This window comes from Carettochelys insculpta, chromosome 3 (genome assembly GCF_033958435.1).
Source record: "Carettochelys insculpta isolate YL-2023 chromosome 3, ASM3395843v1, whole genome shotgun sequence".
Taxonomy (NCBI): Eukaryota; Metazoa; Chordata; order Testudines; family Carettochelyidae; genus Carettochelys; species Carettochelys insculpta.
The window spans coordinates 63,835,816-63,852,138 of record NC_134139.1 but is presented as its reverse complement, the minus strand read 5'-3'; the positions used below and the strand labels follow the sequence as shown (position 1 = coordinate 63,852,138).

General features: G+C 47.2%; 1 protein-coding gene across 1 annotated transcript in view; it reads left to right on the top strand.

The window, feature by feature from the left end:
• The window catches only part of PPP2R5A (protein phosphatase 2 regulatory subunit B'alpha), a 109,355-nt gene that overhangs the window by 86,740 nt on the left and 6,292 nt on the right, over positions 1 to 16,323 (top strand). The window contains exons 9-11 of the mRNA XM_074990005.1: positions 4,043 to 4,093; positions 5,916 to 6,035; positions 6,133 to 6,260. Of these exons, the coding sequence (XP_074846106.1) occupies positions 4,043 to 4,093; positions 5,916 to 6,035; positions 6,133 to 6,260 (299 nt within the window). The remainder of the gene's footprint in view (positions 1 to 4,042; positions 4,094 to 5,915; positions 6,036 to 6,132; positions 6,261 to 16,323) is intronic.

The following is a 16,323-nucleotide window of genomic DNA, read 5'->3' as shown; positions in this document are numbered from 1 at the left end:
TAAGTGTTCGTCAACTGAGGATTTTATTTTTGTATTTCTCATCTGTATTGAAATACGTCAGTGCAGCTCTCTCATCAGTGATAGCATTATTTGCTGATACTAATTTTGAACAATTGGCTACAGACACGTCTGGTACATTTGGTTTGTTTAAGACCCTCCATTTCTTTACTGAGTATCTAACAGTCCATGTCTGCTATTCTAGGTGGCTGATTTATTGTGTAAGTTTACAAAGCCCACAGAAACAAGCCTCCCAGCCTGGCACAATAGACTTTGACAGGGCTTGTTCTAGGGCTCTAAACATTTTTTTTTTTTTTTTTTGAAGTTGTAGATTGGGCTGAAGCCCACTCCCTAAGCTTCCTTTAAATCTGGTGGTCTTAAGCGATCTGTTTTTCTCTGCATATAGCTTGCTTCCTTTTCATGAATTTGAACTTGAGACTTTCCTGGTTCATACTGTGATTATGATCACTCTCATCCACTTTTCATTGAAGTGATACTCTGTTCTCCAAAATCATCAGCTGCTTCCCTCCTGAAATGAGGGTTTTATGGATTTTCAAAGTTAGAGGCTATGGTAATGTCAAAAATATGAACCAGTGCAGTGATACATGCCAGAATCTACAGCCAATCTGAATAGTTCTGTGTTATGGAACAGGCTCTGTTTCATCTTCAGGAAGATACTGTATATTTAGTGGTTCCCGGATTTGGCATTTTTTCCTAAGAGAACATGGCAGTTAGCCTTTTTTGTAACACACAGTCTTCTATAGATTTTCCTCTACTCTTCCCATTAGAAGAGAAGAGACCATGTTATGGAACATATGGTACTTTGACAATCCCTCTGCCACAAGAGCCCCTTGGTGTGGACAGAGCCTGAGGACTGGGTTTAGGGTCTCTTACGTCTGTCACCATTTAGTCCCTTTTTCACACATCGGCTACGTCTACACTAGCCCCAGACTTCGAAATGGCCACGCAAATGGCCATTTCGAAGTTTACTAATGAAGCACTGAAATGCATATTCAGCGCTTCATTAGCATGCAGGCGGCTGTGACACTTCGAAATTGACGCGCCTCGCTGCTGCGTGGCTCGTCCTGACGGGGCTCCTTTTCGAAAGGACCCCGCTTACTTCGAAGTCCCCTTATTCCCATCAACTTATCCCCTTATTCCCATCCTTTCGAAAAGGAGCCCTGTCGGGACGAGCCACGCAGCGGCGAGGCGCGTCAGTTTCAAAGTGCCACAGCCGCCTGCATGCTAATGAAGCGCTGAATATGCATTTCAGTGCTTCATTAGTAAACTTCGAAATGGCCATTTGCGTGGCCATTTTGAAGTTTGGGGCTAGTGTAGACACGGCCATCATGGAATAGTTGCTTTTGCTTTTTGTTATGATCTGAACTAATACTTGCTGCTGCTGCAACTTATCTTTCCATTCAAAAACTTCTTTGTATTTACTCAGAATATTTATTTCTTAGTGATCTGGTCCATATCTGTTGTCTGTGGTACTGTTTATTTAGGGACTTAAAACTACTAACTTTCTCTGTGCCTGTAGGGCAATTTTCTCTGTACAGTTCACACCTCCTAAAATCGGCACTTTCTGGTCTGGCAACATCTGTGGTCCACTGGGACCACAGATGCTCCTGGACCTGGGAGCCTGAGGGCAGGAGGTCTGGCCAGGGCAACAGCCTTGGCAACACCACTGGGGGCAACACAAGGCCAGCATCCCCACAGTGCAGGGTTGGGGCTGGCATCCTCTAGCAGCAGCTGGGTGAGCAGCCCCGGGGAGTTAAGGGGACGAGGCCGTGTGCCTGCTGCAGGCTTGGGGGCCCATGGCAGTGGACCTCCCTGGTCAAGCGCATTGTTTTCAACGATCCCAATCATGCTGGACCAGGAAGGTGCAACTTGTACTATCTCTGCATGAGCATTGTAGATGACACCAAGTTGTTCAGGACAGTCAAAACCAAAAGGGATTGTGAAGAACTACAAAAAGATCTCAGCAAACTGAGTGATTGGGCAGCAAAATGGCAAATGAAATTTAATGTGGGTAAGTGTAAGGTAATGCATATTGGAAAAAATAACCCAAATTACACATACAACATGATGGGGTCAAAATTAGCTACGACAGATCAGGAAAGGGATCTTGGAGTTATAGTGGATAGTTCTTTGAAGACATCCACGCAGTGTGCAGCGGCAGTTAGTAAAGCAAATAGGATGTTATTTTTAAAAAAGGAATAGATAATAAGACAAAAGATATCATACTTCCCCTATATAAAACTATGGTATGCCCACATCTTGAGTACTGCGTGCAGATGTGGTCTCCTCACCTCAAAAAAGATATATTGGCATTAGAAAAGGTTCAGAAAAGGGCGACTAAGATGATTAGGGGTTTGGAACGGGTCCCATATGGGGAGAGGCTAGAGAGACTGGGACTTTTCAGTCTGGAAAAGAGGCGATTGAGGGGCGATATGGTAGAGATACATAAAATCATGAATGGTGTGGAGAAAGTGAATATAGAAAAATTATTTACCTTTTCCCATAATACAAGAACTAGGGCACACCAAATGAAATTGATGGGTAGTAGGTTCAAAACTAATAAAAGGAAATTTTTCTTCACACAGCGCACAGTCAACCTGTGGAACTCCTTGCCGGAGGAGGCTGTGAAGGCCAGGACTCTATTAGGGTTTAAAAAAGAGCTCGATAAATGTTTGCAGGTTAGGTCCATAAATGGCTGATAGCCGGGGTAAAGTATGGTGCCCTAGTCTTCAGTACAAGGGCAGGAGATGGATGGCAGGAGATAAATCACTTGATCATTGTCTTCTGTTCTCCTTCTCTGGGGCACCTGGCATTGGCCACTGTCGGCAGACGGGATACTGGGCTGGAGGGACCTTTGGTCTGACCCAGTATGGCCATTCTTATGTTCTTATTGTATTGAGACAAAAGATGAGGTCCAGCTGCTAATGGAAAATTCTTACAGTGTCCTGTTAACTGTGGGACATTATTTTGTTTTATTTTTGACATAAGGCAGAATTAAGCCTCCTTCAAGAATTAAACTTCCTCCAAGGAAGTTCTCTGAATTTCTGTTTCAAACAGTTCATCCGTTTTTGCTAAAACTCACAATTTACTTGGTGAATCCAGGCTACATACATTAGAATACAACAGATTTGAGCTGTTCTACAAGTAAAACAGAACAAAGAAATCATGAAGCCTCTTATCTGCCTGTCACTGGGAACAAATCCAATGGGGGACTTCATCTCTGTTCAAAGATTGTCCAAGTAGCTCAAGTTCTCAGTTCAGCCCTATTATGATCAGCCTGGTCTGACTGGATCGTATTGGGCCCCTTTCTTTGAAGTCAGTCTGTCATACCTGAAATATTTCCACCTCTGAAGTATGTAAAATTGGCACATGGAATTCCACTTTTAATTAACACCACTCTCAGTTAAGAGGTAAAGTCAGATGTTTGTTTTCAGTTCCTCAATTTCTACATTATTCAACTGTCTAGAGCAGCTATAATTAATCTTTCTAGGGTCTCTACCAGTCTCAGAATGTTAACTCCCAGTAGAGTTACCTCAATATATTTTTTTCTGCATATTAGTATTTTCTTAGTTTGGCATCTCAAATAATAGAAAGAATAGGAGGTATTTGGGGCTGTGATTCCTCTTCCTAACTTTGTAACAGCTGAGAGATCTGAGAGAGTGAGTGCATGATCGAGCAATTATGGCTCTTTAGATGGTTCCAGGTCTTGAGTTGCTGACATAAGTGCTCCCCAAAGGATGGCTCTCTAGAGAGAGATCTAGCCAAAGCAGTAGGTGGGGCTCTCAGAAGTTTTTGAATCTGTATACATTTACCAGTAAAGATACTAGATTATTCTGAACACAAGGAAAAACATGTCAGATGACCCAAAATAGTTGTCACCTTTGAACTACATTTGTGGAAAAAGTAGTGAGTTAATTATAAAGTAGAATGTTAATGATTCTAATATTTTTAATATTATTAAAAATCTAGGTGAATACATACTAGAAACTTGTTCTGGTTTAACTTGTTTTTAATTTTATCATAGGTTATCAGAGGATTGCTCAAATTTTGGCCTAAAACTTGCAGTCAGAAAGAGGTTGGTCTTGTTACTTACCTTTGAATAAATTATTCTCTTTTAACTGGTACAAAAAGTGCTGCAGGATCAGAAGTGATGTATGCCTATTGTAATGTTTGTGGGATCTTGTGGTTTTTGATGTCTCAGGGCACTTAAGTTTGCTGTACAAATTGCCACAAATAATGCAAACTTACTTTATTTTAAATCTGACATCACAGATAATTAGTAAATGTTCTTATATTTGTTCATCATGGAAGATTACTCCAATAATGTATTATCATTGAAACAAATGTGCTTATTAAGTCCTGTTCTTTGACAGGCATTAGTGTAATTTTTTAAAACAAAACACTAAAGCTTTTTTCAAAATGTTAGTAGTTAAAGAGATTACTGTTTCTGCCACTGACAAGGATCTGATTGAACTTCCACAGTGATCAAAGTCAGCAAATGAAAAGGTTTATTACTTTATAACAAAAATGTTATACATGGTAATTTCTTGTCTTGGTACACATTTAAGGATGTTTGTTTAATTCTTAAAATGGTCTTAAAACCAATTTTTCCTACATTCTGGGTCATTAAAAGTAAAATGGCTGGGCGTTTGGTGGCTTTATTTGCCAGCGAAACATTCTAGTTCTATATGAAAGTGTTGTCCATTAAGATGCCAATATTTGTCAGCTGTGTTTGATTTTCTGTATTACCTTAGTACTGTTAAATTCGTGGCATTTTAAAATTAAAATGAAGCATTTGTAAAAGGGAAAGAAAAAAATCCAGACTAGAAAGGAATTAGTCTATGCAGCCAAAGCTAAAGAATTTTTTTCTAGTTTTATCTTCAAAAGCATATTTTAAAAACTTTAAAAGCAATCCTGAAGAATAGGCAATAAAAGATGGTTGTTATATTCTGGCAACTGAAACCAATAAGTAAGCCCCCTTACCAAAAATCAAGAAGAAAAAACAAAAACATTGAAATAAGATGACTTATACAAGGTGATAGTGAGCCACAGCAGTAGTGTACTGTGTTTCTTGCAACATACTTGTCAGCATGCACTCTGTCTCAGTGGTTCCCAACCTTTTGCAGTAACATGGCACACTTCAGTGAGACAATTCCACGGCACACCCACCTTTTTCATCTGAATCGATTGCTCATAAATGTTTACATGTATTTATATTTGCTATGCTTATGATCTCACTAGGGAGGTTTGGAACATAGTGCATATAACAAGCTAAACAGGGATCAAATGGGATGTTGAGTAATCAACTAACCACTGAAATTTTCAGTGGTAACTTATGGGGGTTACAGGGAGAGGCCATTCCAGAGTTGCAGGCTCCCCTCCTCTCCAGCCCATTGGAGCTGGGATGTGACATTTAAACTGCATCCCAGTTCCAACAGGCTCCCTCCCGCCTTCCCTCCCCACTTGCTACAGCAGGGAAGGGACATGGACTCCCCAGCATTTCAGCTGCTGTCAGCATGAAAAGGCTCCTGCAAGGTCAACGTTTCCTCTCACAGGGCAGCTCTGCAAAGAACCACTGCAAGGGGAAATTGACAAACCCCATGCCAACTGAGATTCAGGTAGCCTTTCTGCTTGAACCCCAGCAGGTAGGGGGTGGTTAGTTTCCTCTACCTCCCTTGCCTCCTTGGTAGTTGTTTCCAGAGCCGCTTAGAGGGGAAACTGGCAAAATTTCACAGCACATTGGGACAGTTCTCATCACACATTGGTTGAAAACCACTGCTCTATTTACTGTTACTCAGCTGGCAGTCCTCACTCTAGTTCTGTTATAGATTTCATAGACTTTCTATATACTTTCTAAATGGCATGCATAAATACAAATAACTTTCTTTATAAAACAGGTGATGTTTTTAGGTGAAGTTGAAGAAATCTTAGATGTAATAGAACCTACTCAGTTCAAAAAAATAGAAGAACCTCTATTTAAGCAGATATCCAAGTGTGTGTCAAGTTCACATTTTCAGGTATTTAATACTATTTTCAATACTGTTGCACATTTGAATTCTACATTAATTAGTAGTATCTTGTTTTGTGGTTCTGATTCTGAAATATATATTTCAGGTTGCAGAAAGGGCTTTGTACTTCTGGAATAATGAGTATATTCTTAGTCTGATTGAGGAGAACATTGACAAAATTCTACCAATTATGTTTGGTAGTTTATACAAGATCTCCAAAGAACACTGGAATCCGTATGTATTGCTGCTTTTGACTTTAAGTGTTAGAAATAAATTGTATTAGCCTGTGTTCCTGTCTTAGCTTGTGATCATGCATGTGCTTAAGTAGATGCTTATCTTGACACAGGTGAGTAATCCCATTGACATCAAAATGTATAAGAAAATTGGATGGGGATGTGGTTGTTACACAAGTTTGACTTTGCGTATCATTATAAAATAACATAGTAACTGACATTAAGAGTTATCAAAATCCAAGAAAGGGACCTTGAACCACAGTATTGTTGCAACAGCTATGTAAATAATAAGTTTATTTTTATCAAGGGTAATAAAGGAAAATTTTAAACTCAAAACAAGGACAACTTTTTTTCTTTTTTGCATGTCCACCATCTAGTCATACAAATAGATGTGAGAGAAAAGAAATGAGTTTTGAATGCTGTAAAGTAATAGACAACTTCTAAATGTAGAGCCAAGGTCCCATTGTGTGAGGTTTCACTTAAAAAGTGAAAAAAATAGGATCACTATTGCACTTAGGATATCAGTGTGTCTTTTTCAGTTAATAAAATGTTTTGGAATGAAAATGAGATTTCTTGTTAAATGACATAGAAATAACAGATTAGAGCATGTTCAGTATTCTGCCATCTTTAAGTGATAACCTATCTTCAGTGTTGGCCGGTAAAGCCTTATTTTAATCAGAGCATGAGTGTCTGACACCAAATACACACAGGATTGTTTGTGTGTGTCTTTAGTTTATTGGGCACCACAGAATTTTGGAAGAAAGAGCTACATTTTGTTCTGGCTCGTGCTTGATCAACAGAACTGTTAGTTGCTTTCTGCATTTAAGTGTTACCCGCCTTTAGGAACTTTTTCTTCAAGATGCATTGCCCATGTTAGTTCTGTAAGTGTGTGTGCCTGTGTGTGGTCATTGGAAATTTTTACCTCAGAAATATCTGTAAGGCTGGCAGTGTTGCCCCCTTACATGCCATCCTCATGTGCTGGTATATCAGGTGCTTTCCAGCCCTTCACTTGAGTTACTTCTTGCTAACAACTTCAAGGCTATGTGTACACTGCAGAGTTATTGTGGGATCCTGAAATAGATCCTCTGCATCTATGAAATGTGCCTGTTATTTTTGAAATATTTTTCAACATAACGGGTGCACTATTTGGGCATCCCTATATACCTTGTTGCAGGAGTACTAAGAAATGTCTCAAAATAGTGCAGTGTAGACAGCAACAAATGCCAAAATAGCTTATTTTGAAATAAACTCAACATAGTTTATGCAATTTGTGTAGCAGAAATTACGTGTGTTGCTTCAAGTTTAGGGTACAGAGTAGCCATAGCCCAGCAGAGGAAGGTGAGTTCTTCTTCGAGTGTCCCCGTGGGTGCTCCACATTAGGTGTCGGGCTCGCCCGGCGCCGCAGATCGGATCTTCCAAGCAGTTTCTGCTGGACTGCGCATGCGCCGGTGCGCGCCACTCCCCCGCGCGCTCCCGGCCACGTGCGCGATCCGGTCCCCACCAGTTCCTCTTAACCGCCGTCGGCTGCAGACGGAATCCGACTAGGCTAAGGCCAAATAGCGTATTCAACGACTTTATCTGTTTTTCTTTCAAAGTTTTTTTTCAGATACTTAGGCTATTATGAGTTAGCCGGTTGTTATTTTGCAAAAAAAAAAAAAAAAAAAAAAAAAAGGAACAAACAACAACAAACAAACTACGAGCGGGACAGCTTCAGCCAGTCCCAGTAACAAGCGCCGGAGGCCAGGAGCTACGGCCATCAGCCCTCCTGCTGAGGCAGGCCATCGGATGGGGAAAACAGCACAAAGAAGGTGCTAAGTACCCACTTAATAAAACTCAAAGACTCACCAACAATGTCCTCTTCAGGCTTTAAAAAATGTGAGTCCTGCCGAGAGGCGATTAAGGAGAGACAGGGAGATGCGGCTTAAAATGCTGCTTTGGATAAGGCCCTCCAGCCAGACGTGCCGGAGCGGCCGCAGCAGGAGAGACCCTCCGGGGCCCATAAAAGGAAAGCTGCCTCCCTCACTCCATCAGCGCAGAAACGGAGGAAAGTCTCCCCAGCCCGATCCCTGCTGGCAGCAACAGCGAGCGGGACGGGAGGAGCGCACAGCCCCCAGCCGCAGCAACAGCTGATCGGCGGCGGCAGGGAGAGCCACGTGGAAGCGGCTCAGCCTCCGATGATCAGCCAGCCGCCCCGCACCGCAGGCAGGGCAGCGGCTTAAAACTGCTTTTCATAAGGCCCTCCAGCCAGACGTGCCGGAGCGGCCGCAGCAGGAGGGACCCTGCGGGGCCCATAAAAGGAAAGCTGCCAAAAACGGAGGAAAGCCTCCCCAGCCCGATCCCTGCCGGCAACAATAGCGAGCGGGACCGGAGGAGCGAGCAGCCCCCAGCCGCAGCAACAGCTGATCAGCGGCGGCAGGGAGAGCCACGTGGAAGCGGCTCAGCCTCCGATGATCAGCCAGCCGCCCCGCACCGCAGGCAGGGCAGCGGCTTAAAACTGCTTTTCATAAGGCCCTCCAGCCAGACGTGCCGGAGCGGCCGCAGCAGGAGGGACCCTGCGGGGCCCATAAAAGGAAAGCTGCCAAAAACGGAGGAAAGCCTCCCCAGCCCGATCCCTGCCGGCAACAATAGCGAGCGGGACCGGAGGAGCGAGCAGCCCCCAGCCGCAGCAACAGCTGATCAGCAGCGGCACAGAGAGCCACGTGGAAGCGGCTCAGCCTCCGATAATCAGCCAGCCGCCCTGCACCGCAGGCAGGGCGGCGGCTAAACAAGTGCCGGTACCGGCGGCACCGCAGGCAGCGGCACCGACCCCCGGGGAACCGGCGATGCAGAGCGCGTAGGTACGCAGCCTGCAGGCACCGGAGCACACCGCCCTCCAGCGTGCCGAGCTCGGTGCGCACGGGGCCGGAATCCCCTGTACGTCAGGGGGCAGAGTTACCTCCTCAAGGGAGGGGGAAGGCTGCACACAAGAGGAGGTATTGCAGCCCCTCTCCGCACAGGGCTGTGGAGTTGCTTTCTCACAGCCCTCCGCTTATGTTACAGACTCCAACCAGAAGGCAGGGGTCCCCCCTAGCCTACCCGGAGCCCCCTTCTCCATTTTTTTGCAACCAGCCTCACCCTGGCTGGGACCACCTTCACCCTTCCTGGGGTTTGAACCGCTGGACTATTATGCAAAATCGCTCTCTCCAGCCCTCCCCCAGACGCAGAGGGTATGCACCAAGGGAGTGGTCTAGGTCACCTTCCCAAGAACAGTGCCTATACTGCCATGGTCGCCCCTACCACGCGGGGCATAGACACCATCGGCTATCTACCAGGGAAAGATCCCCACAGACGATCTCGTACCCCCGAGGGCAATTGCGACCGGGGACAGAGACTCAAGCATCTCAGGGGGGACTGGTTATGGAACCCCGAGATTTTCCCTCGCAAACCTCTAGTGAGAGGGTGTACCATCACCAGCAGGAACCGGAAGGGTCCACAGAGACGTATCCCAGTGGTTCCTCGCTCTCCTCCCCGGATGAGGCTATGGCCCCGGGGGACGTCCATCCTCCGGACGATCTCAAACAGTTCCAAGAGCTGTTTTACAAGGGTGGCCTTCACGCAAGGCATCCAGACAGCTAAGGTGCAAGAGAAACACCATAAGCTCCTCAAAAATCTGAGACCTCCGGCCTCCTCCAAAATAGCAATACCGCTTAATGACGCGATCTTGGAGTCTGCCACTATGATATGGCAGACTCCTGCGACTATTCCGCCTGTCCACAAGAGAGCGGGAAAAAAAACAAAACGAAAAAAAAACAAACTTCGTGCCGACAAAGGGCACGGAGTTCCTGTTCAGCCACCCACAACCAAATTCCTTGGTGGTGGAGTCGTCGCAATGTGGGGGAACAGACAAACATGCCAAAAAGCTAGAGCTGTTGGGCAGAAAGGTCTACTCCTCCTCCACTCTACTGTTGTGAATGGCAAATTACGCAGCGCATCTAGCGAACCATAATTTCGATAACCACATTAGGTTAACCTCCCTCATGAACTCGCTTCTAGAGGGCAAGAAACCAGTGCTCAAGGCCATCATGCAAGAAGGCTACGCGGCCTCGAGGACGGGAGTTCAGATCGCCCTGGATGTTGCAGACTCAGCAACAGCGTCCCCAGTACCACAGGGGTTACGAGCAAGGGCGACATCAACAGCACCAGCAGTACAGAACTCCCAGGCGTCGTTCCCAACACAGCCGTGCGTCCTCCGGGCAGGGCCAAAGGCCACAAGTTTGACACACAGATCCAGGGCTGCGCCATCACTACCGTCGCAAGGTCATCCGAAGCGGTTATTCCACCATCGCCTCCGACCATTCTATAACCAGTGACGAAGGATCACCACAGACAAATGGGTGCTGGAGATCATAGCCACGGGGTACGCCATCCCCTTCCAGTCGCTCCCACCGCCATGACCTCCACCCAGGCCCCACCTCCAGGAGGCCTCCCACGTGGCGAGGCTCAAGCAGGAGGTAGACCATCTCATGCTCATAGGGGCAGTGGAAAGAGTGCCGGAGCAACTGCAAGGGAGAGGGTTCTACTCCAGGTACTTCCTCACGGGGAAAAAGACAGGAGGCGGGAGGTCCATCTTAGATTTTCGAGGCCTCAACCGGTACCTGCGCAAGCAACGCTTTCGGATGATCACAATCGCCTCCATCCTTACGGCACTATACGATGGAGATTGGTTCGCAGCCCTCGACTTATAAGACGCGTATTTTCACATAACTATTCATCCGGCTCACCTACGATTCCTCTGGTTTCTCATGGTAGGCAAAGAACATTTTCAATACAAGGTCCTACCGTTTGGCCTCTCCTCGGCCCCCAGAGTCTTCACCAAGCCCTTGGCAGTGGTGTCAGCCTACCTGCACAGACAGGGGGTATTTATATTCCAGTATCCGGATGACTGCCTACTCAAAGGGGCCTCGAAGGAGGAGGTACTACGCATAATATGCGTCACAACAGGCACGTTCTCTCGCTCGGCCTGGCTATCAATCTGACAAAATCAAAGATAGACCCCACGCAGGACATAGAGTTCGTAGGGGCACGCATAAATTCTATTACAGTGAGGGCGTATCTACCAGAGACTCCCTTTCGGGCCGTTGGCTCCCTCGTGCAAGTCTTCACCTTCAGCCCTACGGTGCTGGTTCTGACGTGCTTACAGCTGCTGGGCCACATGGCAGCAGCGGCGTTCGTACAACAGAACGCCAGGTTACACATGCGCAGCATGCAGCACTAGCTGGCGAGCGTATACAACCCGGCAGCACACACTGTTCACAGGGTGGCGTCGCCCACAACAGAGGTGCGCAAATCCCTGCAATGGTGGGTAAACCCCGAGAACCTGCTAACAGGGGTACCCTTCCACCAACCACACATATTGGTTTTTCTTACTACAGACGCCTCCCTCATAGGGTGGGGAGCACACATGGGCGAAGAGGTGACGCAAGGGCTGTGGTCCTCCACGGAGCAGTCACTGCACACAAATATACTGGAGCTCAGAGCAGTGTTCAACGCCTGCAGACACTTTCGAGACCATATAAAAGGCAAAGTAGTCGGGATCAGTATAGACAATACCTCCACCATGTTTTATATGAATCGGCAAGGAGGAGCTCGGTCCCGTGCCTTATGTGCAGAAGCAGTCCGGTCGTGAAACTGCTGCGTCGCCAACAATATAACCCTGGAAGCCTCGTACTTCCCAGGCGCTCACAATGTGCAGGCAGACCAGCTGAGCAGGCGTTTCGCACTCACGCACGAGTGGCAGATCCGTCCCGATCTGCTGCAACCGATTTTTCACGCTTGGGGTTTTTCCCCAGATAGACCTGTTTGCTACTCAGCACAACAAGAAGTGCCCACGATTCTGCTCCAGGGCAGGACTGGGACGGGGGTCCCTGAGGGACGCCTTCGCGATCTCTTGGAGGGGCCCCCTGCTTTACGCTTTCCCTCCCACAGTGCTCATCCACAAGGTGTTGCAGAAAGTCAGGAGGGAAGGAGCCTGAATGATCCCGATAGTCCCAACGTGGGATCGACAGCAATGGTTCCCCCTACTCCTGCGCATGTCGGACCGGCCACCGATGCCCCTTCCGCTGGCGCCGGATCTGCTCACGCAAGCCCAGGGGTCCATAGTGCATCCGCACCCCCAAGGCCTGCGACTACAAACGTGGTTAATCCATGGCTCAGCTCCCTAGAGAGCACATGTACGGAGGAAGTGCAGCAAGTCCTAGAAAGTAGCAGGAGGACTTCCACCAGGAAGACCTACAAGCAGAAATGGACTCGCTTTACGGCATGGTGTTCTACCAAACAGCTAGCCCCCCTTTCGGTGCCTATGGCTGTGATATTAGAGTATTTACTGGACCTCAAGAGAGGAGGACTCTCGCTATCCCCGTTTAAGGTCCACCTTGCCGCCTTTTTGGCATTCACACACGGAGAGACAGGGCACACGGTGTTCGCCCATCCCATGGTTACCAGGTTCCTTAAAGGGCTGGTAAACCTATACGTCCCCCCTCGGAAACCGCTTCCACCTTCGTGGAACTTGGACCTGGTGCTTAATGCGAAAAGGGGACCACCGTTCGAGCCTTTGGCCACGGTTTCCCTCTGCCTCCTTATGATAAAGACGACCTCTCTTCTCGCAATCACGTCAGCTCGCAGGGTGAGCAAGCTTGCGGCAGTTGTGGCAACGCCACCCTGCGCTGTTTTTTCCAAGGAGGCGGTAACCATACGGCTGCATCCAGCCTTTGTTCCTAAAGTTTCTTCTGAGCTTCATACTAACGAACCTATTGTTTACCCTCGTTTTATCCAAAGCCTCATAACTCTGACAAAGAGGCGCGCCTACGCCTCCTGGACGTGAGGAGGCGCTAGCTTTCTATATGGACAGGGCCAAGTCCTTCCAGAGAATGGATAGACTCCTAGTCTCTATCGCTCCCAAATCAAAAGGAGAATGTCTCTCTTCGCAGAGAATCTCGAAGCACATCGTATCTTGCATTAAAAAGTGCTACAAACTCAAAAAGACTCCTTTCCTGGCCATGCCCAGAACTCATTCCACTAGGGCGGTGGCAGCATCAACAGCCCTTTTTCAAGGGCATTGCGCTAAAAGACATTTGCAGAGTGGCGACCTGGTCATCCTGTGACACCTTCGCCAAACATTACGCCCTTCACAGGGTATTCCAGGAGGATACCCGTCTCTCGACAGCGGTCCTCTCGGGGACAAGCTGCACATACTCAGATTACCCACCTCCTATCTTGGGTTACTGCTGGGTAGTCACCTAATGTGGAGCACCCACGGGGACACTCGAAGAAGAAAGAAAGGTTACTCACCGTAGTAACGGTGGTTCTTCGAGATGTGTCCCCGTGGGTGCTCCACTACCCGCCCATCCTCCCCGCTTCGGATCTCTGTTTAGTGTTTTGCAGGAGCATCCGAGGCGGTTGGTCAAGGAACTGGCGGGGACCGGATCGCGCACGTGGCCGGGAGCGCGCGGGGGAGTGGCGCGCACCGGCGCATGCGCGGTCCGGCAGAAACTGCTTGGAAGATCCGATCTGCGGCGCCGGGTGAGCCCGACACCTAATGTGGAGCACCCACGGGGACACATCTCGAAGAACCACCGTTACTACGGTGAGTAACCTTTCTTTATGGATTGGACATTGGACACGAGCAACAAATCTAAAAGAACAGGAGTTATGAAAGATGAGTAACCGTTTCTTCTTCAAGTGCTTGCTCATGTCGATTTCATTAGAGATGATTCCAAAGCTGAATCTTTGGACATGGACTTGGAGTCCAGTTTTGCAGATTATAGCACAGCTCTGCACCAGCACATAATGTGGTACAAGCATGTGGACAGAGGACCACGTTGTAATATGATAGATTTCTTGAATAGGCACCAACACTAGATAGGACTCCAAGGATTCCCATGCCTGAGTTGACTGAGCCATTACAATTGCTGACAGGAGTATCCTTGCTGGCTCCTAGCAGTAATGGATACAGGCTGTGATCCAGGGTCAGATTCTTTGTGTGAACACAAGGTGACCTTTCATCCCATATTCCACCACAGCAAACAGCTTTGATGGCTTACAGAGCAGCTTAATTCGGTCGATATAAAAAACAAGAAGCTGCTTGACTGCCAGGGTGTGAAGTCACCACTCCTCATCTGAGGCATAGGTCTTTGGGAAGATGATAATAAAATGTAAAAGTAAAATAAATACAAGAAGTTTAAAAAATAAAAATCCTGACCAGTGTGTATGTGCACTCATGCACGCACGCACAGAGGTAAATATATCCTGGTAAAAAATATATATATATCCTGATCCATATAAAACTTTGGGACCCAACCGTAAGCAGGAATGCCACAGGAGGCTGCAGCTGTACCTTGTTCTCAAAGGAAATCGTATAGGGCAGCTCCAAAGTAAGCCTCCTGCTCTCCAGCATCCTTTGTCGATGCTTTAGTGGCCTTAAAAAGGAGATCTTCCAGGACAGAAGGATGAGGCAGCGGGAAGCTAGGAGCTCAAAGGGGGCCTATGAATCTTGACAACACTAGATTCAGGTCCCAAGATGGGGACAGGCTCCCAAAGGTACAGGTAGATAGAGGTTCTCTAGCCCTTTTGGGAAATGCACTGTCATAGGATGGGTGAAGAGGGACCCCCTTTGGACCAATGAATGCAGTGCTGAAATGTCCACCAGATGGACCTTACTGGAGGAAAAAGACAATCTTTGAAGTTTCACATGTAATCTAGGACTTTTCTGCAGCAAATCCTGCTTGGCCTGAAGATGTCTCTCTGCAGTCCAGCACTCAAACCTTTTCCATTTTGCCAAATAGGTTGCTTTGGCTGAGGGTTTTCTGTGGCCAAGCAACGTGTTGAACGAAGGCCAAACATGCTCTTTCATCCTCATTCAGCGATGCAACAGCTACACTGTCAAGTGGAGGGCTCCCAGGCTTGAGCAGGTTACCGTGGTTCTGAGACAACAGATCTGATCAAAGAGGCAATGGGAGGGGAGTTGCTGCTGATAGGTCCAATCACGTGCTGCCGGGGCCATGAGGGTGACCTGTGCTTTGTCCTGCTTGACTTTCCACAGAACCTTGTGGATTAATGGCATCAGTGGAAAGTCATATATGAGCACCCCATCACAAAATGAGGAAGGACTCTGAGAGAGAACCCTTGTCCAGACCCTGAATGGAGCAGAACCGAAAGCACTTCCTGTTCTGCCTGGACATGAACAGGTCCACCTGGGGAGTTCCCCACCATTGGAAGATTATGTTGACCAGCTCTGGATGGAGGGACTGCTTGCAGAGAGATGAGAAGGTCCCGATGAGGCAATCTGCAAAGGCTTTTCTAGAGTTGGGCAGACTAGTGTTACAGATAAGGGAAACCACATATCCTTGACAAGCAAGTAAAGGCACCACCACTGGCGGTAGGGAGGAAGCAAGATGGTGTAGGACAGTCAGGGGCAATCTAAGCTAGTGGGTGACCCTCCTTAATCTCACTGGGCCACAAGATTGTTGTAACCAAGATGTTCTTCTGCAATATGGTAGTTTTGCTAACTGTGCTTGCTTACCTAGAATTCACAGGGTGTGCTGATTGATTCCTAGCAGCAGTTTGGATACGGAGGGTGTGCATGGTCATCGCAGTGTTGTGTACAATCAGCATGCACCTCACTTCACGTGCCCTTGTTTTATGAGTGTGACCCTTTGTAATACTGGCAGGGAAAAAACTGTGGGTGAAAACCAGCGGAATCTGGTATCCCTGTGCATAGGCAATGGTAAACAGTGCCTTGTGAGCCCCACACAGAATCCCAGGGGGCTGCATGGAGCCCTCAAGTATGGGTTGCCCACCACTGGCAGAGGGCTAGCAGCACCTGATGTATCAGTGAATAAACGTGGCATGCAAGGAGACAACATAGCCATCCGTAAGTATACCAAAAATCCTTTGACCCCACTTGTGGGTGCAGGCACACCCAGAATGAAATTTATATGAGCAAGCACTCAAAGGAAAACTTTTTTTTCCTAAAGATGAAGGAGGTACAAAGAACTCACTTGAAAAGTTTATAAGCTGTAGTTTCGTTT